Consider the following 26,973-nt stretch of genomic DNA (forward strand, 5'->3'; position numbering starts at 1 on the left):
TTAAGACAACTTTCGTTAGGATGGGACAAATATACGAGTATTTTCTAAGAATTTAAGTTTTGTTAGAATAAGCATAATAGTGTTAATATGTCTATAGCATTTCCGAGAGACTTCAGAAACGAGATTCAACTGCGTTGCGCAACATGTAACGTCACGGATACATTCGTCTCCGTTGCTCTCCAGGAGATTTTCGCCGTAATAAAATTACATCCGTGCATTGCTTCTCATTTTCGTTCGTGAATTAATACGTATCGCGGAGCGAAAATTCATATCAAAACTTTCCACGAGGTTAAATTATGACACATATATCCGGGGAAAAGTCGCAAATTAAAGTACAAAACATCGCGGTTAATTCATCAATTATGGCACTTTGACAGTCGCAAATCGCAAATACGAAGAGGGACGAAGAGAAAATAAATTCCTTACAATTAGATGCGGTAAGGTATTCCAGAGAAACGATAACGGTTAAGCCGACTTGTCTCGTTCCTTTCCTTGGCTGCAGATGCTATCGAGCAGCCGATTTTATGTAAACGAGAGAGAAAAGAACGATGATTATTTCGTCGTAAGGTTTACGATGACGACGACGGCGTGAAATAAGAGAGAGATCGCAGCATCTATGTGTCAGAACGTGCTGCATCGACGTTGCAGCGAGTAGTACGAGTCGACAACGGGCCGGACCATTATCACTCGGGAGGGGAATACGAGAGGAATAACGGCAGACGGAGGGGGAGATCGTTCGCTTTTCGTTTAAATTAAACTCGACGATATCTTCGATTTTGCGCTCTATTCCGCCCCCCTTTTTTAATTTCGACAACAGGTTGAACGACGAAGGCTTACCGGGTTAACGAACGCGAGTAGAATCAATTTATTCTCAAGTGAATATGTCGAACGGGGGGCTGGTGTTTAAGGAACGCCACGTGCGAAAGTATATACTGCAAAATTGAAAGAAATGAATTATTTCGCAGGATTCGGATTGTATTCGTAGCAGATTTTAATTAAATATGGAACGTCAAGTTCGGAAGGCAAAAAATTCCAGCAGTTTGATACTACTTGTATAATTGGTAATGGCCATTTTATCATTGTAAGATTTGTATAACTATTGTAATGACTATTTTAAGCGCTGGGTTATTTATTCGTATATATATTTATCTAATGTATAAAAGAGAGATAGCTTGATTCGATGCCTTGTTTTTAAAAATCACTGATAAAATGAAGAAGACAATGTTTAATTTGGATACTTATACTCGGATATATAATATTATACTACACTTTAAATCAATTAAAGATTAATTTTAATATCTATTAAACATTAGAATCAAACAATTATAAATTATCTATTTGCAACAACAGTTTTAACTATCTTTATTGTTAATGTGGTAATAATTAAATTAATTAATAAAATTGCGTTAGGCTTGTTAAATTGCGAAAAGCTTGTTTCCGTTTAAATAATTATTAATTTGCGCATATTTAATAAATCATTTCATTAGGGCAGCAAATGTTATGAACTATGGATTATAAAATAAACAAATTGTTTTTGTTAATTTATCTATTAAAATGAAATAATATAATTTTTAATAATTATGTGGTAAATTTTCAAGTTTAAATTAAATATGAAAAGTAAATCTTTGGTAAATCAAATTTATATAGAAATAATGAATAGAAATATTTCTTTCGTATATTTTTAAAGTGGATTTTGATAGAATTTTAATTCAAAATCTAGTTATTAAAATATATAACGAGAAAGCTATAAATGATAAGCTCTTTTTGTATGCTTTTCATTAAAAAAGACATTACTTCAAATTAATTAAAGAAAACATGTATTGTTAAAAAATAATGCTAGAAGAATGAAAAGCCTATATACAACGTTATTAGGTTTCAGCATAGATGTTTTAATGACCCCGAAATAAATCACTGTAATATATGTTACAATTTTGAAGCATAATACCACTCGCCAGAATTTGAATCGGAAATTCCCAGATTCATGTGGAAATATATCGATCGATTCAATGTGCGGCGTTCGACCAACTCCATGAATAAATTTACATCCATCGAACCGGCAAGTCTCTACTTTTCTAATTGCAATCTCGCTTATTTGCTCGACACGCCGGCGTTTCTAGCGTATCGAAGCAGGAACGTGCATGTGTACGTCCGCTAATATTTTAATAGTCATGACGGTGGCGCCGGTGACTGCCATTGTCGATGACGGGAAGAGATTTTATCGACGTGTTGACTTTAGCGCCATTTCGCTGGGGCTGCCGGCTGCCGACTCCCAGCTCAATCGCACCGTGAAAATCGGATATGACGTTTGCTCTGTCCGCTATCACGAGTATTCCCGGCAGCCAATCAAGATCATATTACGCAAAAGTTCGTACGTGAAAAATCACGGTATCCAATGAAACGTAGGTAATATTCGCGCGCTCGCCTTTTTTTTTCGCAAAACTAGAAACAAAGCGAATAATATCAAAGATTTTGAGTGCAATTTTTTCGTAAACCTTTGTCGCTGCCAGGAATAAAAAAGTCTTGATTTATCTATAGATACTTATATCTTTATCTACGAATTTATTAATCTTTCCCAAGACTCTTCTCCTTTCTCAAATTAAGTTATGAAGTCGGAAGTGAGAAATCTCATGTGAATTTTTTTCTTAGATGTGTCGAAATAAATTACATTTTTAATATACGTCACCATTTGATAATTCATTAAAATTGCTCGATAAATATACATTGATGAAATATACAGAATTTTTTTCTCGATATTTATGATTAATAAATAATGGTAAATCCTGATTAATAATCATAAGGCTTATTTTTGCCAGTACACGTGCAGATTGAATTATATTTGCATTATGATGCAAAATAATAAAAAAGAGAATTTTCAACGTACATTTCATTAATCCATATTGTCAAACGCGACTAGTGGCATATGAAAGAACCAATTTATTTCCACATATTTTTTGCAAAAAATTTACATGAATTGAAATTTCCCATTTTTGATAACAGAATTCAATATGACTGTAATGAAAATACAAATAATACATTTTTTGAGATATGTAATTTTAAAATATTTATTATTATAAAATCTAAAAAAAAAGAGAGTCTCTAGAATTTTTTTGTTAAGTTTTCTTATTTTTTTTCAACATGTATATTCTCTGTGATTTATCTTAATTTCTCTAAAAATATTATTCTAAACGGTTTCTTCTTTAGATTAGTGAAAATAATTCTCCTCGAAACACTACAATTTATTCTTCAATAATCTTAATGAATAGCCCGTAGACTTTAAAATGTTAAAGTCAGGAGAGAGTGGAGAGGAGAGAAGGAAAAAGAAAGAAAAAGGAAATTACGTTAAATCCAACAAATGCTAATATTGTTCCACCATGCGCGAAATCCGCTATTTAATCCAAATCTTCGCGACTGCACGAACGGCAGAGATATCTTTCTGACTTTCTGAGATGAAACGCGCGGAGCTCCTTGAAACTTTTTTTTTGCACACACGCATACATACACGTACACACAATAATCTTTTATGGGGAAGAGTCAATAGATTTATTTTTCCATTTAACTTCGCGACGCTAGACATAAAGCGGGCTTTGGCGTAAGAAAGGATACGGCGATTGCGAGCGCGAGTGTCAATAGCACCGACGCGCAAATACTCGGCGGACGAGAAAACATTTTCGGCAATGCCACACTAGAGTTTGCGATGCTCACAAGTCCAAAAAGCTCACCGGGTACCGTCCTCCACGGCAAACACAGATCCTCGTCCGTCAAGTACGGTATCCCGGGAGATAAGCCGGGAAATACTACGCGTCGCGCTTTTGAGATATCGCGACTCAGCATGAAAAACTGATATATTATGTATTTATTTATTTCTCTCTCTTTCTCTCTCTCTCTCTCTCTCTCTCTCTCTCTCTCTCTCTCTCTCTTCTCACGTATTCGTGCACAGTAATGAATTATTCACCTTGATAAGATTACGGGTGTCCCTTTCGCGTATGCAAACATATGCGCTGAACTACGTGATTGGACAATACGGATGCAAAAACGCACTTTCGACGCGGACTGCACACGAAGCGTATTCGCGTCGAATAAAATTGTCGCCTCGTTATTGTACGCGAACATATAGAAGCGAAAAATCTCGTTCGTACGCGCGTAAATCACCATCGCTCGGTAAGATTTATTGCGCGAACGCATCTTCGAATTTTCCCGGGAACGTATAAGTGACTATATATGCATCTATTGCATCTAGCTGTCGATCAAACTGTCGCACCTTATTTTTAGTTAGATTTGAAACGCGGCACGATATGCGTATCTATCATTAGATAAATACATATAAGATATTTCAGAAAATATTTTATATACATATATATATATATATATATATATATATAAAATATTTTATATATATATATATATACAGGGTGTTTCTTAATAAGTGCGAAAAATTTTAGGAAATGATTCTTTGTCGAAAATTAAAGGGTTTTTTCATATAAATATATACCTACATCTCTCCCTATGGAGTTACACTCCTCCAAAAACGAGGATAAAAATTAGATTTTTATTTTTTTCTCAAATTTGGAACAAGTTAAAGAAATGAAATTAGATGGATATTTTTTACTAGAAAGGTTATTTATTAATATTTTTTTCAGCCTCCCGTATTGTTATAAGGAGACGAAATTAGCAACTCCCATTCAATTTTTTATTAGAACTTTCTAATGGGCCAGAATATGATCATCTAAAATATGCATTAAAAATATGCATTAAAAAGTTTGATTTATTTAGAAACTTTTTTATTTCTTTTAGTTTTTTCATAAAATCAGTAGTTTTCAAGAAAAAAAAATAAAATACGTTATCCTGCACAGCACGATGCTAAATAGCATAGGTTCGAATTACGAGAAGTTAAATTTTAAAATAAAAGTAAAATTAGAGTAAATGTTGGAAAAATTGGAACAAAACAAAATTATAATAAAAACCTAAAAACCTAATTTTTACTCCCATTTTTGGATAAGTGTAACTCCACAGGGAGGGATGTAGGAGTATATGTATATATGAAAAACCCCCCTTAATTTTCGACAAAGAATCATCTAAAATTTTTCACACTTATTAAGAAACACCCTATATATATATATATATATATATATATATATATATATATATATATATATAGGGTGTTTCCTGTCTAAAGGCTATTATATAAAGAAATTATATATATATATATATATATATATATATATACATATATATAATTTCTTTATATAATAGCCTTTAGACAGGAGAGAGAGAGGAAGTAGCTTGAGGGAATCTGGTGGTAATACCGGAACTCAAATCTATTTCCTCCGTACAATGCGGCAAAATAGAAAAAAAGAAATGAGAAAAATCGTTCCTTTCAAAAGAGATTCGCACAGAACGAGATTCAATAAGGTCTGTCGGGCGTACACGTAGTAGCGCGACAGGTTTGTATAAAGGGGAAAAAGAAAGAGGTGCCGGACGACACGTGGGCGGAAAGAGTGGCGAAAACTGGCGGAAAGCGGGTCGTTCAGAAAGTCCCAAGCTCTTGCGGTGGATCGAACGGGGAGGCGATGCACGAAGAGGGGCGGAGGGGCGAGTAACGCGGTAATTAATATCAGTTTAACGGCAACTTGGAGGATGCAATAAGTTAATAAACGGAGTCCCGCGAAGTTTCATGACCGCGATCGAGCATCCGAGCGGATCTGAGTGTGCCTTTAGCTACTTACACACACATGTCCCTACTTATGTATAGATCCCAATCATGATTTCCTCGGTTAAGGGTGCTCATTGCCGTAATTACGGCTAGGGGACGATTTTACTTTAAGAATTGTAATTTCACACTCTCTTTCTCTGCGTTAATATTTCTTCGAGAATTAGAATTTCGTTGAAATCTTCGTTAACTTTATCTCTTCCTGGAATTAATAATTTCAGAAATTATGGATTACGCTTTTTTTTAATGTCTCTTTCGTTTTCGAGGCGATCTAATTTCCCTAGATTATCAAATAGTTATGATGCTACGAAAGTTCTCAGAGAACGTACGCTGCAGGAGCGGAAAGAAAGAGCTCACGCAAGTGGGAATCTCTCCTTTCGTAGATCGGAACTCTATCTAAGCAGGCACGCTTATCTGCCTCATGGGTTTTGCCAAACTATTGCTCGCACATCCTCTGTAGTCGATTCTCCCCCCTCTTTGCCTCTCTCTTTATCTGTCCGTCTCTCTGTCGGTCCACTTATCTATCTTGCTATTTCTCCGTGTTCCGATTAGTGCTCTGGTATTGATCAGAATGCTTGTAGCTGAGATCTTGTATAGCTTGTTAAACTCGCTTCTCAAATCATTCTAGAACGGTGTACATATTTGCAATAGCATATTCGCGAAATATTTCTTATCTATTTATTTATTATAAAATATTGCATTGTTAACTATTACATAAGAATAATAAGAAATTATTTTGCTAGAATGATTTCGATTATACTTTGAAAAAATGTGACTTTACATTTTCGAGGCATCATTATTCCATTTTTTCAAATTTCGGAATTGTAGTCTTCTTACCATTAATCTCTTATGTTACTGATATTAAGATAATTAAACTATATGTTTTTATTTGGAATATATATGCGCGAAAATAATATACACTAACAAACATGCACTGGAAAAACGTCTAAGCAAGAGCGGCGTAGATGGATGTGGAAAGGTGCAAACTGTAAGGGGAGAACAATCACAAAGCTTGTTAGGCGTACCGTCGACTCCGACGTGTCACTAATAGGTATACACACGTGCATAAACATACCCTTAGCCTTCAGCAAAAGACGTATATGCGCTTAGAGCACACCTATGTGCCTGCATCAGTTCAAACCAAAATTACATCGACAGAACGCAAAACTTTCGCGGAAGCCTCGGATTAAAATCAATAATCTGATTATATGTTTGCATAATATACAATCCTTATATAATGTACCTTACATAAGCGAGTCGAAAAGTAAATGCGAACAGCACGAGAAGGGAGGATCTAAAAGTTTATTATAAAAATGTTTAAGAGACGTTTTAATACTTTATAATTATAAAATTATATAAAAAACTGTTGCCTCCTTTTTCCTTTGTCACATTGCGCGCACACAACTGCTATTTTTCTATCTAATAAACATCTGCTTATAAGAAAAATATAAAGTGGATATCTACGCAGTCACAAGAAATATTTCTATAACTGTGACACACCATATGCGCATATTCATCTTGCATATTTTATTCCTCTTGCAAAAGTAATGAACGCGAGATTTGTATTTGCTGAATAACATTTGTAAATATGATAAGCATCCGCTAGTAAAAATATGATATTTGATCATGCAATAGTATAATATTTATTAACAGATCAATCAGACTATTTGCAAATCATTTTACTGCTAATGATTGGATTCATGAAAATTTAATCCAATAATTATAATTTGTTGATAATTTATTAAATAAATTTAACTAATTATAAACTTTCTCTCTCTCTCTTTCTCTCTCTCTCTCTCTCTCTCTCTTTGTTTTTCTATAGAAAGGTCTTTTTATAAGTGAGATTTTAATCCCTCTTTCGACCCCCTCTCGTTTCATCTTAATCCACCCTCACTTTATTTTGATCACTTTTTCCGTTCGAAAGCATCCATTATGCCCAGCCCTGCTGGTGACTTTGAATTAATGGCTCAACGTGTAATGTGTTTTATGATGAAGACACAATTAAGTCCTGAGTAGAAATAATAATTGCAAATATTGATAAAAATTATTATATAAGTATCATCTGTTTTATTTATAAAAAGACTAATATTTCACACAAATATCTTTAAATAATAAAAAATATAAAAAAATATAAAAAATATAAAAATATAAAAAATATTTGAAAATTTATATATGTATCGAAATGACTTATTGTTAGTTACTTATCAAAAGATAGTTTGATTGAAACAACGCGATTGCTTCATATTTATGCTTTATACGCTATAAATGATCAGATACAGACAGGTCAGATACAGACTGTATGACGATGTCGATGTTCGCCGATGATTAATACTCACTATTGCAACGGGAATATTAACGGCGAAGACATCGATCCTCTTTACAAGCTTTGATGTATGACATATGGAAAGGGAGCAAGAATCGATTTAATCGAGAATCGAGGATTCGATCAGCATGCGTGTATTTGTGCACGCGTGTGTGTGTGTGTGTGTGTGTGTGTGTGTGTGTGTGTGTGTGTGTGTGTGTGTGTGTGTGTGTGTGTGTATGTGTGTTCACATATCTCACATGATGAAGGGACTGAACCGGAAACCTACAATTAGTCACCTCAATTTTCGTTTCGTTTAATTATGTCAGAACGACAGACTGATATGTGGGCGAACGCAAAGAGAGATATTACTGAATGAATTTTGCCGTTATACAGAAAGTCTCTGAAAATTACAGACAATTTCGAATCGTATTGAAAATTCGAAAGAGAAAAAAGTTCCCATAATTAAATAAAAGCTTGGAAATAGCAGTCAGAAAATAGAATCATTTATTAGTAATTTTAAAATTTCAATATTCTATTTCCATTAATTTTAAAAATCTTGAAAAATTTAAACGAAAAAAAGATAATTATATCACGAGAAAAATATAATTTATTTTACAATAGAACTGAATTTTTTAATGATACTCCATAATCCGTTCACAATAGGAACAAGCTCGGGCATATCTCTCTCGATCGACGATCCGGGAATTGTGAGATCAAAACTCTTCTTCGAACTGGCACAGCCATTAAAATCGATCGAAGAAAAGACGACAAAACCTCGGCTACACAATGGCTTGTGCAACTGGCGAGTTCTATACACCTATCGGGTGCATCGAAATTTGGAGGACTCGTTTACAGGAAATCGGAGAGAGAGAAAGCGATAACAAACCGTTCATTCAATACGATGGCTTCTGGGACAAGACTCTCTGAGAACGCTATCATCGAAATAGAAGGTATCTCGAGTCGAGGATGAAATGGACTCACTCCATGTTCATACTTGGACACGGTAAGATCCACGTATTTGACGTATACAGGATAGGTAGATTGTGAAACGTGAGAAACGTTTATAATAGTGTTAGAATCAAGCTCGGATCGAGTTTAAAGTCTGTCTTATTCCACGTTAACAAAACTCTCATCAAGAATTGTTTATAAACTAACTTAACTTCAATACTTTCGCGCTTGCTTGACAAGTTTGAAATTAAATCTTTGTTAAAATAAGATGAAATCAATCTGAAAATGAGATTTTATTATACTCTGGTTATATTCTTTTGAAATTTAATGGAAAAAAAAATATCGAAAAATCTCTCTTTAATGTTTGATTATTTGATAACTAAATTTTCGTTGAAATTTCTGTCGAAGAAAGGCCGATTGTACACTTATCGAAATAATATGTGATGCATGCATGATTTCTGTATCTAACAATGCATTTCGTATGGTCGATCATAATAGTTGTACTTTGCGAAAGGAGATTCGGTTGAGAACGAATACCGTTTAATGCTTTCAAGCATGCTCTCCTTGGGGCTTTGACTTTTACACGAGAGAGCACAAGTGCTGGATTAAATCTCTACCGATAATCGGCGCTTGGCCTCGTAATATATCGTGGAAAGTACGAAGAACAGATCGTTGCGTTTTTATCGAACACACATTATCGAAAACTGCTTCCAATAATTTCAAGAACACTTTTTGTGTATTATTTTTTTAAATAATAAAATAATCAGATAAATATCTACAAGAATTAAAATATCTTTTATATACATCTTTATTACAATATTTGTTATATATTTTAAATGCGGATAAAAAATTATAACTTTTATTTTGAATTGCGGATAAAAGATTAAATTAACGATAAGATTGAAACAAAATTTTGGAAGGTGAAAAGACATTAAATAAAAATTACAGGAAAGAATATGTGGTTTATCAGAAGGAATAAATTTTTTATAATAGTTTAAAAATTTAAATAAATAATAAATTTTCACAAATCTTGTAATCGTGTAACTTTGAAATTTACAAACAAGTTTATATCCTTATATCTTATAAGTTGAAATCTTTAATAACTTTTAAATTTATATCGTAAATTATAAATTATTAGAGTATCGACGATATTTTGCTAAAACAAATTTATTCAAAACTTATCAGAGAAACTATCATATTAAAGTAATGAATATTATGGAATATTTGTATGTGGAATGAGAAATATTATATTTAATAATAAATATAAAATTTTCTAGTCGAAATATAATCCGTAATTCGTTATTCGCTTGTTTTATTTTTATAGAATTAAGATTATGTTATTTATCTTTTCAAATGCATTATTTTTTTCACTAAAAACATGCAAGAAATTTTTATTAGGATGTTTATTAAATTTTCATGAGTAAAAATTAACAATCTTGTATATTTTTTTTGCACGGAATATCGTAAACGTTAATTAATTCGATGGCTTTGAATTAATTAATTCGAAATCTTCTCTCTTGTCAAAGATAGATATTATTTGTAAGATACGTTTTCTTTTTCATCTTCTCTACACTTTATTTTGATTTTATTAATTATTTAAAATTATTAATTATTTTATATATTATTTAAAAATTAATTTTTATATTCAATTTTTTTACAAAAGGACATAAGACAAGTTACAAACAAATTTTTCACTGGATAGATCTTTCATTCCGAGAACAATTAGATATTTTGAAAGCGTAGAACCAACATTATTATATTTTAAGCTAGAGGTTTACCATCTAATATAGAAACTTTAATAGTAGATAGACTTCTTCGCAATCTCACAATCAGTCTTGGCTCAGTCTCCGAGCTTTATTGAAGGGAACAAAGAATACAAATGAATAACGTCTCCAAAACGGCATTCTTTAAATTCATTCTTTAAATAAATTCAACAGATCTGCTATTGTTGCTTATATATTTATTATTAGTATATATATATATATATATATATATATATATATATATATATAATTGCTTTCTTACTCAGTTATTATGTATAAATTTAAAAAATAATAAAAAGAAAAAAATTTCTAATTACAAGTATTTTATATTAAAAAATAAAAATGTATATAATGTATATTCAATAGCATTAATCAATAGTAGTAATCAATAGTAAGATATTCGTTAGTAAATGAACAAGAAATAATGCTTCTCGTTAATTTTCTATTGTTGGCATCGCTTCGTTACAAGAAAATGCTTCCCCTTCGTGACTGCAAATAGGCTCTGCACTTTTCAAACCAGTGAATACCCAAAAAGAATCACATGATTTTATATATAGAGCTACCTATAAAAAACAAAATAAAATAACAATAATATTTGTTAACAATACTTTAATTACAAGAAATAACTTAAAAAAACAAATAATCGAAAAATAATATAATTATATTTTATTTATTTTTACTTGAGAAAAATAATATTTTATAGTATTAATATTATCATTTGTATATATATGGCACAATTGTTTATTTTTTCATATTATATATAGATAAACACTAATTAGAAGAGAAATCCAGCAAATATATATATATATTTTTCTACTCCGAGTAGAGGAAATAATCTTATGTATGTATAATGTTAATGAGAAAATGAGATATGTTGCTTACTTTCAAATTTTCGATATGCATGTTTACTTTCTCACAAATCAGCATTGGTACGTTTTCTCGAGCGGTACTTTTCTTCAACCTGGACATAGAAATATCAACTTTATTATTACCTTTTATTTTTAAATTTTATTTTTATTTTTATTTTTCATTTTTTATTTTTTCATGTTTTGATTGATTTCCAATACCTTTAATCATATATATATATATATATATATATATATATATATATATATCGCAGTTATAATTTAAAATTATGTATGCGTATATGTATGTTCCCTCCATATTGGAATATAAGACACATAGTTGTAAAAAGTAGGTGTATATGAAAAAAATAGTATAAAAATAATATAGGCACGAACTCACCAAGGCAATACATAATTTTTGACATTTTTCAAGACCTTCTTGATCGCAGATCACATTGCACGGAAGCATGTGTTGTATTATCGGTTCTGTGCCCGGAACAGCGAACACCGCACAATTACAAGCGCTCTTCGTAACTTCCTTTTGCCTTGAAGAATAGAAGAATTTTTTACAAACATACAATTGCAATCGTATTAATGATTGTAAAGTGAAAAATAAATACAATCCATTGAACGCTCTCAAAGGGTTCTATTGAATTCGCAAAAAAAAACTTTTAATTTATCAGTAATAATTTCCAAGAGAGAAAGAGTATATAATTTATCTTAAATCAATAACTATTCGTAAAAAAATTAATAATTATTATTTCATTTTATTTCAATTCATTATTGAGATTAACAGTTTCTAATTAGTATTAATATATTTAACGTATAATTTAATATAATTCGTTCAAAAATTGATATGTCCCTTTTATATAAAAATACATAAACCACAAAAATGTAAAAATACTAAAATATATGTTTCAAATTACGATCTCTTACATTGTCAAACGCACAATTGTAATTACGAAGATAAAATACACCGCTCTTTTCATTGCACTCCAATTAGATCTCGTTACGTCACGAATAAACCTCACCGCGATTATCACGGACGATCGAACGGAACGTAACACAGGTATATATATGTATAGACCCGCGTAATCACCTCTACCCTCCTCTAAGTACACGCAACGGAATGCACGCGTAATCACGTGATACCATTGTTAATCGCGGCATCCTCTTCGCAACAGATTCGAATTTTACGTCAATATTCAACAATGCATTCTCACAGTGATAATCACCGTCACGCAACGTAATTCGAGAATATATCGAACAAGTTTATTGATGTGTACGTGTCGTCTACGTAACGATACTGTCGCTTTGCTAAAAAATGTACGCAAAATTCCCATTAACGCGAACGCCATTAAACGAGCACACGTGGATGCATTGTTTTGACATTTTATCGATCCCATGTGCTCGACTCTTTTGTGTATCCACACCTTTTTAAAATTCCATTTATTCATACCTTCAAAGCTTAGTTCCTGAAAAATCCCCTTCATCGGGGAGTTTGTAATTATAACTTTTTGGAAGTTACATATAAAGTAAGCGAAATTGTTTTGTTACATTTTAAACAGCAATTTACTCCAAAATGATCAAAGAATCTATCTTAATAAATATGAAACATTTTCTAATATACATATGTATATAAATCAAATTAAAATTCTAGATGGATGCAAATTAGATTCAGGATATTCAATACTATATAATATTATTTATTTATTTATTTATTATTAATTAACTTATGTTTTATTTTAAAAATCTTTGTGTGCAGTTAATCAAGTTGGCTACGAATTTCCAAAGAAACAACCGATAAATATTGACATCGATAAAAAGTATTATAATTTGAGCTCAGAATTCTGTAACTTTTCAGAAAATTTATTATAATAATTTTCTTTCCGATAAAAGTCCGGAAATAAAGATTCTGGAATTATATATATTTATATTAATGTATAATAATATATTATTATAATTATACATATTTAAATTAATATATAATAGGTGTATAAAAACTGTAAATTTTTTAAAATTGATACGCATTCTTTATAAATAAAATTTTATCAAGCTTCAATGAAACTGTCGTAGAATATTCTTATCCAAAAATGCAATTATAATACATTTTTTCGATGCCGTTGAATTTTCTCCACCAATTCTGCGATACCCAGTACAAGCGACGATGCAATCAGTGCAGTGGCACAACCTAGTCATGTGACCACGAAGGAGTGCCTGACGATGCACCGTCTGTTTCCACTCCTCGCCCGATACCGACATGGCGGCTCTAACCAAAGGTGCGGCAATCATTGTATGATTATAAATACATACGTATCCCTATAAATACAAAAATAAACATTTTTATCGTTTAAGTATTATATCATAGTCACTGTATCATACGCGATCACGTTTCCGTAGACACGGGTGAAATCTGGAGCCGATTATTCGACCATCGTCCCTTCGTCCAAGGAGAAATAACATTTTTCTTACGAGAGTTTCAGGTAAGCGCCCCGATTGCGAGCTCCAACAAACAGCAATATTATCTTAATCACTAGAGCAATGTTGATAGACTCTAAACTAGATTTAATTAAGAGATATTTGATTAAAATATGAATATATATGAACATAACCTAATGTTTGACATTTAAAATATCATTGTAAATAAAGATGTTAAGAAACTATAATTGCTGTTGTCCACAGTCGCAATTTCTTTAATTTAAACTTCTTTTAATTATTAACTATCAGTTTTTATGCCATTCTTTCCATATAATATTACGAAAATAAATATCGATGATTTAATGTGTTTGAAATTTTTATATATATATTAACAATTTAATTTAAAAATATTAAATTGTGTAGATTTCTGAAACCGTTAAATTTAGATAATTGTGTTTAGGAAAAAAGGGCTGATAGAGAAGTGGAACGTCTTTTTAAAATACTTGAATATTCAACAGAATTGAAAGAAAGCCAATTGGATCGTACTGAACAACTCGGAGATTGTCATTTACCTAGTCTTAAAGCAAATGTGGATGTTGCACTGAGTATGTGTAGCCGTGTTTTACAAAGAGAAGAAAATTTTGATAGTGTATGTGTATTAAATATATTTTATGTTTACCTAAATTGATATTTTTGAGATTGTAAGGCAAAATTTTTAATTCATACTTTGATGTTACAGGACAGTGTGTTGAATGAAAACAGATTAGCCAGAAGAAAAGAGTGGGAGAAATTTATAAATGATATGAGCGATAAGTGTCAAAGAGTAGATCAAACGTTCCAAGAAAAAGAAAACGAGATACAGGAATTTTATGTTGATTTGGAAAAAAAGTTACACATTACTCCATAAGATTAAGCATTAATCCTTAATCTATACATTATCTTTTAGTACTTAAACATTTAATAAAGATTTAATCTATGCAAGTTATTAAAAAATAATAGTTCACATAAAAATTTACATAAATATGCCATTAGAATCAATTATAGATCCTACTATAACAATAAAACCATCTATAAGATTGATAGATTTTATCTTAAATAATGTAAAAGACATAAACGATGCTCCAGATGGTATCATATTTTTATGCAAATCTAAGAAATCTAAAAAAGAAAAGATTGCAAACGCTATATTAAAAATTGAAGATCTTAGCTGGTTGAATAAATATTTAAAAGAATATAGAAAAACCGCGACAAAAACGATTTACTTGCATGAACTTTTCAATGATTCTGATGTGATATTGCCAATACCAAAGGAGTCGCCAAGAAATCCAGAGTTGGAGGCCAGAATACAAAAATTAAAAGCACAACAAAATGCTAGGGAATATCAAACCATGACAAAAAACATCGATTCTACGCGGAAATTTCTACCAGAAGATAGCATTGCATATCAAAGTAAACAAAATACTATTTTTTTTATATAATATTAATCATCTATCAATATTAGCATAAAAATTTAATGTCTCTTTCTAATGTTATTTTACAGTGAAGCAGATAAATAAACAATTGATTGCTGTTGCACAATTTATAATTTCTGTGATAACCGGCTTCGTTTTTGGATTCATCGGAATAGAGCTTATGGTTGGAAATCTAGACTTCGGATTTAGATTACTCCTAGGTATAATTTGCGCATTGATCATTGCATTAGCCGAGATTTATTTTTTAGCTGTGAAATTAAGCGAGACCGATACATCTAGACCGATAAAATCACATCAAGACTAGGATTCAAACTGCATTTGTCTATTTAAACATATGTATTTTATTATAATAAATATAGACAGTATAATTTAATATTCATACATAAGCTACATAATTAACTTTATTATCTTTATATTGTACGAAAATTTTAAAGACGTACGCTACATGTATATTGATTGTTATATAAGATACAAAAATTATTAAATACCCTAAATAAAATAAGATATAGGGATATCTGCACAATTTATTTTTTATAATATATAAAATCTCCAATTTTATATATATACTAAGTGTGCAATTATAAATAAATACCATGATTTTTAATACAAGAAACAATAATCGCATAATTAATTAAATGAATGTGCTTATGTGATATCAATGAATATTATGAGATATATATGTACAAAAATATTATGAGATATATATAAATATAAATGAAAGCAATATATTTGAATATGCTTATTATATAAAATGGCGATTCACATTTATGATCATTTACAGACATATAAAAATAGGATCTTTTCTTTTAAGATAAGTTTTAGTCTTTTGGACCATTTTGTTATTTGATTTGCTTAATTATTTCTATTGATATAGATATGCAAAAAGTCTTGATATTAATAAATTTATACAGAATTTTATCAAAAAAAAAATACTTGTAAATTTGTTAAATAATAATCAGAACGTTTATCTGCTGGATATAAAGAGAGCAATAATACTCATCTCTTATTGTCTTCGCTATCACTTTTTATACTACTTTCACTATCTGAATGACAAGCACCGTTCTCTTTAGTTTCACTTTCTCGCTCACTACCTGACGTATTCCCATTCTCTGCTTTTGTTTCATCACTGTCTGAACAAGAATCTGTATCCGAATCACTATCGCTGTCTGAATCCGAACTGCTCTCGGAGGAACTACTGTGAGATGCATTCTTAGCTGCCATCATTTCCTTGAACTGTCTGACTGTAATCTTTCTGGGCATTATTTCTCTGAGAAATTCCAATGTGTCGTTTGTCTGTACCACTTCTGCCAAGTGTTTATAATCCAAAGAAGATCCTTTGTTACTCTGCATATGTGCCTCTTCTGTTATATAATGTATGAAGAGTTCCTATAAGATATCGAACCAATACTGAGATACTAATAAAATAGTGAAATCTATATTATAATTATGATCATAATGCATTATACCATTGAATTCCTACTGAATTATTCTTAACAAACTTATCGTAATGCGATTACATAAATATATTCTTTGATTTTTAGTTTATATACTTCATTCTTACCGTAGCTTTTGTAACCAAATACAATCCATCCTGTCCGACAGTATCAACATAAGGAGAACTTTTCATGATTGTTTTTACCCTCGAGATTGGTAACCGTAATTCTTTCATTTTTGCAGAAGAATGTGCTTGTGCACTCATTATATATTCAATAGAAAAGAAGTCAAGCAAATAAAATTAAACACGAAGCCACAAAAAGAATAATAATTGCTGATAATAATAAATCATAGATACACAATTTGAAGTATACAATTAATTCATTGATACTCGTAGATTGATGCTTCGGAGTTAGCGTCAGTTATAAAGCATAGATTCAAAAGTTATGATGAAGCTCTACGAGATGAAAATTTAGTTCTTGCAGATAACCAATCAATTTCTTCTTTTACTGGTAAGAATTATATGACAAAGATGATTGGTTTAATTTTCACTAGACTAAGGTTACTAGACATTTTCCGAAATAAATTATCTAAATTTCCATAAATCATAGCTATTTTTATATTTATAAATTTTATTCATATTTATAAATTATTATAGTATTATATATAATAATAAAAAAATAGTATTATACATGTTATATTGAGATTTCTCTCATAATAAATTTATATATAAGACTTTTTTTATTATTACACAAATTGTATTTGAAATGTCGCATTTAACAAAATTTCCTAATATAAATACATAAAGAAAAAATAAATATTAAAAATTATACTTTTAACGCAAAATAAAAATATTACAAATTTTATCGCATTTAGATGTAATTTAGATGTAATTATTTTAGTATCCATGCAAGAGGCGGATATTAAATAAAAAATCGATACACATCGCAGTCATATGTGACAAAACGTATTTATAAAGCCCGATAACGATAAAATTCCATAACTAAGTAACTAACGTTAATACCTGCACATAATGTAGTAATATATATTAACAATATTATTGGTAGTGTGGATAATATCAGATGCGTTTTATGAAGTATTTCAATATCTGAAATATGAAAAAAACAATAAATATATATATAATAAGAAAACAAAAATCAAATTATCCAAAGTAAAAACTTTGCACTTTTAATGTATATACTTACTTGCATAACCAAGAAATGTAATATAAATATAATAACTGACAGCTATAAACCAAAAAGTATTCCCAACAAATCGCGCTGAGAATGTATCATTGTTTATCAAAGCTGCAAAAGAGAATTAAAAATATTAATTAAATATTATTTGAAATGATAAAAGAGAGAGAGAGAGAGATAACATGTAAGACCTCATACCATTGTATAGAAATAATTGTAAGATATGAAGTATGATTAAAGGAGGAAATACTGCATTTAAATGAATATCAAATGCATAGCCCCATTCAACATCTTGAGTTCTATCTATCCTAAGATAGCGATTTGTTATAAACCTTATAAAAGAAAAAATATAAAACTTATTATATAAAACTATCATAAGATATAATTTGTAAAGACAGTGCGACAAGAGATCTGAAGATATTTAGTATACTTACCAAAATATTGTTGCTATTAATAATCCCACACCTATATAATCGATGAAAACCATATAAAATAACAACTTCACAAATTGGAAGAATCTTAAGCTTAATACTATAGCAAAACCAATGGTTGAGATGCAGAGGCAGCATGTAACCAGCACTAAAAATGCAGGATCATCTCTTGCAAATTGTGATTTTGTTTCTGCAAAAACATATAGTGCATTAGGTAAGTCACGGTATACCTTTTATCATACTTATTAGGTGATAACATACGTTTTCTGTTTTGGAAGTTTCTGTATACTTTTTGCGGTGCTACAAATAGAAATATCATTTGCCAGACAGCAAATTCAAAGTCCATTTGTTCGAATTTCAGTAGTTTTCTCAAATACTTGTAACATTTTGTCGCAGCACCCATACAATTATGCCTATAATGTGAGTCATCCTTTTACCATAAAAAGATGTTCAAACGAAACAAAAAATAATACGCATACAAATGACATGACATAGTACCTGTAAACGATGGGCATTGGCAATGAAGATGAGAATTCTGTCGGGACAGGTGAGTGACATCGACTCGCCGGTGGCGAGGTAGAATACTTCATTTTTAATTCTTTTATATGCAAAGTTTTCCTTCCTCGCTATTCTCTTAACGTCTTATATGTACAATTATTTTGAGGCATTTAGCTAAGTAAGCGCACTCGTAACACCCTCGTCATTCGCGAATCGAGTTCTAGGTTTTAGGTTACGTTAACGTGTTATGACAAACTTGAAAATCTTGTCGTGCAACGCCCTCGCGGCAAATATCGCGACCAAAAAAAGTCAAATCAGATGGCTGATAAGAAATTTCACGGAAAAAGAATGTAATACAAATTTATGATGATATCGACGCTCCTGTGATTATTAATATCTCAATCAAATTCATTTGATATACTACATAATTATATCCTTCATATACCTTTTACTTACTCTTTAAACTTACTCTTTAAACAATATTAATTTTCCCATTCTCCTCTTGTACATTAACATTTTTCTTACTTTACAAAATTATTTAATTTTATATATTTTTTAAATACAAATAATAATAATAATAAACTATACATTTCTATAGTATACATCATACATAAAAGATAAGTTGTATGATTATCAAGAAAAGGCATTAACTTGTTAATATATCTTTAAATCATTGTACCTTTACTAATGATGATGTAATCATAATATTCACAGAAAGTCAAACAATCATCAAGGAAACTGTATTACAATTTTCTATGTACATCAAATAAATAATTATTTTTTCTGTGCATATGTTTTATATTACTGATCAATTTGGATAGGCCTATAAAAAACGCGATATATGGTGTTGTTTATGCACATATATTGCTACTTGAAAATACTATTAAAAAAACTTGGATTAAAATATTTTTACAGTTCTTTAAAAGTATAATTAATTATATTAACATTACTGTTATATCATTAATAATATTATAATAATAATTATTAAACTATTAAAAACACATAATTTCTCTGTCTTCATGTTAAAACATATAAAGTAGAATATAATATACAAATTAGCAAATTAAGGAAAAATGTTTTTATAAAATCGAAGCGTTTTCAATCCTGTAATATGTATGTATTGTGCTGTAGCACGCAAAGATATTTTATATTTTGAAACGAAAAAGAGTAAAAAGGTCAGTTCTGGTCAGCAAGTAATTATGCGTATGATCAGATACAAGAGTTCATATTTTTGTGAGTATCCAAACAGAAACGTCAGTTGTTAATTTGCCTCTGCAGGACTCTGCCAATAATGCGCTTGCAGGGATAATCGTTGATTGTTACTTGGTTTGAGAGGCGTTATACAGCGAGCAGCATCCGGAAATCGCTCGTGATAACGTTCTAATCTCAGGTACTTCACAGTTACTAATTTACCTAGGAAAAAAAAGAAAAAGAATCTATTAAACATTCCAGTATATTAAGACATTGACTGTTATTTAATGCATGTATGCATTAACATTGAGAATTAACATTGGCACAGGTTGTATGAAACACCTCCATTATTCTATTAAATCAAGTTACACTATATGCATATCTACTTTTAATATCCTTATATTAATATCCTTATATTTCATATATCCTTGTAACAATTTTTACATTAATATCATCTAAATAGTATGCGCAAATTTTACATAATATTTTACAGTTAATGAATAATCATTAATACATAATTTTTAAGCAATATCTTGTTTAAAAATTAAGTACAGAGAAAATAGAATATGAGTTTATAACACATACCATCAAACCAACATCCATGTAACGCTCTATAAGCTTCACCGGCATCTTTTTGCGACATACACTTCATATAAACGCAACCTTCACGGCTACCGATGTCTATGCGAATATGGAGTATCTTTACGCCCTCCCCGCATTTTTCCAAAATAGCGTCCTGTACTCTCGTTTCCCAATCATCTTCGGTTTCACTATCAACAAAGAACAATTAAAATCAATCGCAGTTTAATGTTTAAATCATAACAGTTTAAATAATTCACATTGTCAATCTCCCTTAAATATACATATACATTATTATGACTTACATATCTGGATCAAACATATGTCTGATTTTCAGGCAAGGTGTTGGTGAACAAGTCAAACTATTAACTGAACCCTCCATCGTTTCAAATGCTTGTCCTTGCCAAACTTTCGGTTTTTTACCCGAAGTCGCGTTCTGTACAGGAGATTTATTTAAAGCATTATTCGGCAACCATCGCCATACATGAAACTCTTCTCCTGCCACTTGTTGTACTTCTCGTCGAATTCTGAAAATCAGAATTATATCCCGTTATTTTTTTGTATTTTTGTACGCATATAAAACAATGACGATGGATTTTTTTACCTAGATTCATTTTCGTCTAAAAACTTCACTGCCTTCTCCCAGAGACTTGTCATTCTTTTGCGATCTTTTGGTGGAATAAGATTGTCTCGCACATGATTTATGGCGAGAAAACTTTCCTGTGCACCACCAGGTTGCGCGGACGCATTTTGATGATGCGTCTCAACGATACTTATGATTTCACTAACAAGCTTAAATACCTCTCTTTCCGTACATTTCTTATATTTTAAATACCAAAGATATGATTTATAAATTCCAATACCTGTTAATAAAACTGAAGATGCATAGCCACTATTACAATCTTTCATTACATATATATTTCTATTTATTATACAGAATATATCTTATAAGCAGATATTATTTTGCAAACAAAAATTTTGTAAGATGGCATTTCTTTCTTTTTTCATCTATTTATTTATATCATGTATATGTAATCATTATATATCCAAATATTAATAGATTACACTATGCAATTGTATTATATGATAATTGTAATTAAAGAAAGAAATGCTTTATTACAGAGTAATATCAGTTTACGAGATATATTAAAAAATAAAATTATATCGACAGAACATAAAATTGTTTTAAGACATAACTGCTTTACTAAAGTATAACATATATGTATCACACATAATAAATAGTGATCTTATATAAGTACATAAATAATGCATTATCATCAATTAAGCATTATCATCAAAACATGCATATGAGAAATTTCTAATGAGATAGAATCAATAGGTTTTTTCAAATAAATAGTCTGTTAGAACTTTACCAATTGCCACTATAAGGAGAGAGGAAAAGATAGTAAAAAGCTTGTTCTTAACAAGGCATTGCATTGGCAGCTCAGGATTTAGAATTGTCATTCCCAGTTTTTCGTTATGACGAGCAAACAATATCTCTTCCTGCAACAATTACAAAAATAATTAATATATTTATATAATATGAGCACATGATGGATTGACATATTATGTATTTACCAAAGCATCTAATACTTTGAAAGTCTCTCCATTATCGTCATTTATATCAATAAGCGAAATACCCCATTTAGGATTTTTAAAGATTAAAACTTGTGCACTATGCAGATCATCCTTCACTTCAAGGCTCGTCTAAAAACAAAATAAATTATGATTATTGATAGTATATTATATATACTGTTATGTATAGTTACTTTTAATATTCAACTTACCACTTTCTCACTCATAAACATCTCTATAATATCCTTATCGATTAAATATGGTTTAAATGGTTTCTCATTTGAGTTCTCACATATTTTAGACACTGCCTTTTTCATTAGAATAGGATGCAGGCGTCTTATAAGTTGCAATACAGACTCTACGTTTTGCTTCATTACACAATTTACTCCAGGTTGCTTAAGATTCAGAGAGTCGAAACATTGTGGTATGTTGTTATCTATAAATACAGGAGTATATAACATTATAAATTAAGATCATTAATATATACATATATCATATATATAATATAAAATAAACTATATAATACATATAACACGGACCAAATAATAATTTTTACGTGTTTTCAAATGACAAATTACTAGCTTTTTAAACAAAAACCATGTTATAAACGAGAAACATTCTGCAAATAATAAAACTTTTATTCCGAAAAATAACTGTAATTCTTTAAAAAATTGATCTAAAAGAGAAATATCATTCATTGCTTTATGATTGAAAGTATCTTTCCTTTTTCCTCTATATATAACACAAATAAATTAACTAGATTTAATAAACTGCAATTGCTAAATAGATTACTGCACATAAATTCAAAAAAATATTTGAATACTTAGAAAAATAATTGAAAATTTTTCACTAAGTTTTGTAGATTACAAAATTCGATAAATATAACAAAACCATATTATCACATCTTTTGACAGAATAATAAAGAATTTTATTTTAAAACTAAAAAAATTAAGTAATATCTCTTACTTAAGTCAACAATTTTCTCAAATTCTTGAAATAAATTTATTTCTTAACATTATATATATATATATGTGTGTGTGTGTGTGTAAAATTATATAAAATGTGTGTGTGTGTGTGTATGTGTGCATAAACGGGCATTATATTGTGGACTAAATTAAACGCCTGTTCGTAAATAGTGAAATATATTGAAACAGATATATAATATAGCAAAGAGATATATAACAAAGAGAACGGGAAAAGGAAATAAAATATCCAAATTAATTCAAGAAATATGTGACATTTATTATACATGAATGTAGAGAAAGAAAAATACATATTTGAAGATCTGCTTGCATATCTAACTTATAATCTTGGTAATCTTGGTTTTAATTTTATAAAAATAGTAATGAGAGAGATTGATTAGTAATAATGATTAGTAATAACAAAGAAGTATACAATAATTTTCGACTTTATTATAGGCTAATATTGATTAAAAAAAAGCGTATATATTATGCGCTTTGTGCTCCGTTATCTATGAGAAGCAAACATATATCTTTCCAGAGCTTTTGTTTTTAAATATTTCTTTAAATTTCTGCATACCTACCCGTTGAGATTGATGGAATGGTCTCAGTTTTCCCGCCTTGATTACCAAGTCCCAGATATATTATTGCAAGGACTACAAAAAATAGAGCAAGTACTGCCACAAGGCCCATTGATACAATATTCTGATTGTTTCGTACATCTTCCCTTGTATTCGTCGTCGATGGTTTGTAAGTCGTTCTATTAATGATATCCCGGACTCTATCGGCGGATGACGCGTTGTGTCTCGAACTAAACAACGTTTGCCTACATTATATTATACATATAATAATTCAAATAAAATAATAATTCATATATACCTTGATGGTTGACTCGATGGTGAATACATGGTCCTTAAAGATGAAAAATGACCATTTGAATCTCTTTCTTTTACTTCTGGTAGACCAGATGACAGAGTGTGTCGTAATGTAGGATCTAAATATAAAATTATAAAAAAATTTTGCAAATTAAAATGTGCAAATCAACAGGCGATTTTTATAGCATTAATATACAATATAATTATTAAAATTCTCCCATTTAAACAACTATGTTGTCAACTGATTTAATCAGAAATATATGCTTTTCACAAAAGTGTCAGCAAAATGTGCATAATAAAATTATAAATTTCTTTTAATTTTCATATAATTTAATAAAATTTTAATTTTAAACTTAATTATAAAGATATATAATGTTTAAAAGTTATATGATAATTTCTTCAACATTTCTCCTGAAGGAAAATTAAATTGATTAATAAAACTATGATTATATAACAATATTTAAAGGCTCTAAAATATAGAATCAATATATTATATCAGCAATAAATTATACCTAAATTTGAAATAAATAAAATTAAAACTCATTATAAATATATTTTCCCCACATGATACAATTTAAAAAATTCTTTTTTCTTTTTAATCAAATTTTGTATGTATAACTTTTATACTTTTCTTATGTTTGAAACAAATAATTTTAATAATTAAAGTATATTAGATTTTATCATACATATAGTAGAAAATGTGCTTACTTTTTAATGTTGATGGTGATGTATTTATCAGCGATCGTGAACTAAGTCTTCTTGTAAACTCTGATAAAAATGGAGTTTCATAGTTTGCAAGAAGGTCTCTCTGATTTGTATCTCTTCCACTCGCGTCTTCTTTTGTAAATTGAATCGAGGAGACACTTGGTTTTAAAGGAGAAACATTATATTTCATGTCCTTTGTTATATGAACAGGTCTGGTTTTCGATGTTTGATCATAATCAAACATTCCACGATCATGTACTCGAGAATCGGATAATCTACTACTCGGACTGGACAGGTACCTATCGTATGAACGTGCATGTGTGCTTCCAGTATCTTCCACTGCATCCGAGTCTGATCCAGTTTCCAAACCATCTGACACATAGGATGATCTTTGTGTCTTGATAAGTTTATTGTGTGTAGTTTTTGATGTTACACGAGTCGTAGAAGACACGTTCGAATTATCGAAATCTATTGCATTGGGATCCTTGAATTCTGAATGAGATGGCGATAGATTCTCTTTAATTGGTTTCTTTGTTACATTTGTAACATCAGGAATAATCGAAGGTGGAGGCATGGGATTCGCTAGCGTTTGCCGACGCAAATTTGCACTCTTTTTCTTCTTAATGACATTGTTTGTGTCGTCGTCTGTATCATCGCTGCTATATCTAATACACAGATGGAAAAAAAATATTGGATAAAGATGCAAATATAAAATATATATGTATTTCTTATTATTATTTATTACTTAAAAATATTCTAATTATATAATTGAAAATAAAGCAAACTTTTCTAGAGTCCATCTTATTATTATTGAAATTCTTTTTGTGAGATTTTCTGATACAAAAATAAATGCTTTTAAATATTATCCTATCTACTTCAAAAACATAATAATTTCAAGAAAATTAAATAGTGACTCATGCAACAAGAAAAAACTTTGTGTCATATTTCACAAACAAAACAAGACATAAACATTGTGTCGTTCCATACATTTTTTCTATTTAATATTGAAAACAATTATAATTTCTGATATAAATACACGAGAAGAAAATTATGTTTTATCTATCCACGAATAAACGTAAGAATGACATTATCGCATGCTAATATATGTGAAATTTAAATTTTACTCGACAAAATTGTATTTCATTTCTGATTTAGCATTTGACTTTTTGTATTTCATTTCTGATTTAGCATTTGACTTTTTGTATTTCATTTCTGATTTAGCATTTGACTTTTCTCCTTCTTTTTCTCTTTCAGATAGCAAATACATGCTTGTCACGAGCGCGAAGAATGTATATAAATATGACATAGCTAAAGGGGAAGCTTCTTCAGGATATCTTCACTGAGGAAAAGCTCACCTTGCGGCCAAAGATTGCCGGGACCCTCCTCCTCCTCCCCCGCTGTTACCGCCGCGGGTCTCGATGAGGTTTTTCAATTTCTTAATGTATGTACTGCGGGTCGTATGCGTCACCGGTCCCACATCGTAACCATACTCCTTCAGTTTCATCCGCACTTCGGAATCGCTCAGCGTGTCCACGTTCACCGACATTTTGTTCCTCGCTCGTGAGTCTTGTGAGTATAATCGCGGTCCCTACTATAAAACAAGGTTTAGCGGCTCGGCCGTGATTACATGCAACCAGGCAGATCCCGGACGCCTGTTTTCGTTTTCTCGTTTATTTCGATCGATGATCAATCCCACCTGCTCTTGGACGATGCTCTCTGACCGCGCACGTGGACGATTATCCCACGAAGTTAACGTAGAAACGGGAACTAAGAACTCGTCCGTGCGACCTGGAACACGGCTCCGAGGACAAGCTCCCGGTCGTCTTTTCGCGTGCACCCGATTACGCGGCTACTTTCCGCTAAACAATTCGACTCGCTCGGTAACTGAAAAAAAAATGGCGCAATTTCTAACGGTCGAGATCGCGCGCATACAAGATACGCGCCTCGTGCGCGTATCTCTCGACGTCGGCGCGGAATCGGAGGTCCTTTAGGTCCACGATTAGGTCCTCCAATCATTGCCTCTTGCAGGCGATCGGATTGGTTAGCAGGATGGCGGCAACTTTCGAAACAAG

General features: G+C 30.5%; 6 protein-coding genes across 11 annotated transcripts; 2 read left to right on the forward strand and 4 right to left on the reverse strand.

Moving 5' to 3' along the window:
- The first annotated feature begins 8,963 nt into the window (after window positions 1-8,963).
- Muted (biogenesis of lysosome-related organelles complex 1 subunit 5) lies at window positions 8,964-14,893 on the forward strand. Of its 2 annotated transcripts, XM_083102906.1 has the most exons (6): window positions 8,964-9,015; window positions 13,334-13,394; window positions 13,725-13,861; window positions 13,969-14,051; window positions 14,447-14,635; window positions 14,726-14,893. In XM_083102906.1, the coding sequence occupies exons 1-6, from the start codon at window positions 8,979-8,981 to the stop codon at window positions 14,891-14,893; spliced, it is 675 nt and encodes a 224-aa protein (XP_082959032.1). In that variant the 5' UTR covers window positions 8,964-8,978. The 2 variants fall into 2 exon arrangements, with proteins under 2 accessions (XP_082959032.1, XP_082959033.1); XM_083102907.1 differs by lacking the exons at window positions 8,964-9,015; window positions 13,334-13,394 and having other exon boundaries at window positions 13,730-13,847.
- On the reverse strand, window positions 10,794-12,662 carry LOC145973484 (uncharacterized). The gene is made up of 4 exons (XM_083102917.1): window positions 12,505-12,662; window positions 11,969-12,113; window positions 11,606-11,677; window positions 10,794-11,286 (listed from the first exon to the last, which is right to left on the reverse strand). The coding sequence occupies exons 1-4, from the start codon at window positions 12,555-12,557 to the stop codon at window positions 11,158-11,160; spliced, it is 399 nt and encodes a 132-aa protein (XP_082959043.1). The 5' UTR covers window positions 12,558-12,662; the 3' UTR covers window positions 10,794-11,157.
- A 115-nt stretch (window positions 14,894-15,008) lies between the features above and the next one.
- LOC145973482 (vacuolar ATPase assembly protein VMA12) lies at window positions 15,009-15,970 on the forward strand. 2 transcript variants are annotated; one of them, XM_083102914.1, is made up of 3 exons: window positions 15,009-15,435; window positions 15,527-15,621; window positions 15,707-15,970. In XM_083102914.1, the coding sequence occupies exons 1-3, from the start codon at window positions 15,009-15,011 to the stop codon at window positions 15,710-15,712; spliced, it is 528 nt and encodes a 175-aa protein (XP_082959040.1). In that variant the 3' UTR covers window positions 15,713-15,970. The 2 variants fall into 2 exon arrangements, with proteins under 2 accessions (XP_082959040.1, XP_082959039.1); XM_083102913.1 differs by having other exon boundaries at window positions 15,527-15,970.
- Window positions 15,971-15,976: 6 nt separating this feature from the next.
- On the reverse strand, window positions 15,977-17,331 carry Chrac-16 (chromatin accessibility complex protein 1). The gene is made up of 2 exons (XM_083102916.1): window positions 17,020-17,331; window positions 15,977-16,844 (listed from the first exon to the last, which is right to left on the reverse strand). The coding sequence occupies exons 1-2, from the start codon at window positions 17,155-17,157 to the stop codon at window positions 16,455-16,457; spliced, it is 528 nt and encodes a 175-aa protein (XP_082959042.1). The 5' UTR covers window positions 17,158-17,331; the 3' UTR covers window positions 15,977-16,454.
- A 512-nt stretch (window positions 17,332-17,843) lies between these two features.
- Unc50 (Unc50 RNA binding protein) lies at window positions 17,844-19,373 on the reverse strand. Its single transcript, XM_083102904.1, has 6 exons — window positions 19,018-19,373; window positions 18,781-18,932; window positions 18,523-18,709; window positions 18,287-18,420; window positions 18,098-18,199; window positions 17,844-18,000 (listed from the first exon to the last, which is right to left on the reverse strand). The coding sequence occupies exons 1-6, from the start codon at window positions 19,107-19,109 to the stop codon at window positions 17,864-17,866; spliced, it is 804 nt and encodes a 267-aa protein (XP_082959030.1). The 5' UTR covers window positions 19,110-19,373; the 3' UTR covers window positions 17,844-17,863.
- Window positions 19,374-19,859: 486 nt separating this feature from the next.
- On the reverse strand, window positions 19,860-26,903 carry Man1 (LEM domain-containing inner nuclear membrane protein MAN1). 4 transcript variants are annotated; one of them, XM_083102899.1, is made up of 12 exons: window positions 26,598-26,903; window positions 26,257-26,489; window positions 24,905-25,566; window positions 24,201-24,315; window positions 23,906-24,147; window positions 22,575-22,798; window positions 22,366-22,494; window positions 22,161-22,290; window positions 21,392-21,662; window positions 21,093-21,314; window positions 20,794-20,978; window positions 19,860-20,430 (listed from the first exon to the last, which is right to left on the reverse strand). In XM_083102899.1, exons 2-12 carry the CDS (start codon window positions 26,445-26,447, stop codon window positions 20,279-20,281), a joined length of 2,523 nt encoding a protein of 840 aa, XP_082959025.1. In that variant the 5' UTR covers window positions 26,448-26,489; window positions 26,598-26,903; the 3' UTR covers window positions 19,860-20,278. The 4 variants fall into 4 exon arrangements, with proteins under 4 accessions (XP_082959025.1, XP_082959026.1, XP_082959024.1 ...); XM_083102900.1 differs by having other exon boundaries at window positions 21,392-21,650; window positions 26,257-26,492; window positions 26,598-26,902; XM_083102898.1 differs by having other exon boundaries at window positions 26,257-26,492; window positions 26,598-26,902.
- Window positions 26,904-26,973: the final 70 nt, after the last annotated feature.

Source organism: Camponotus vicinus, unplaced genomic scaffold, assembly GCF_025532165.1.
Source record: "Camponotus vicinus isolate PSW18456_S1 unplaced genomic scaffold, iyCamVici1.0 SCAF_6, whole genome shotgun sequence".
Taxonomy (NCBI): domain Eukaryota; kingdom Metazoa; phylum Arthropoda; class Insecta; order Hymenoptera; family Formicidae; genus Camponotus; species Camponotus vicinus.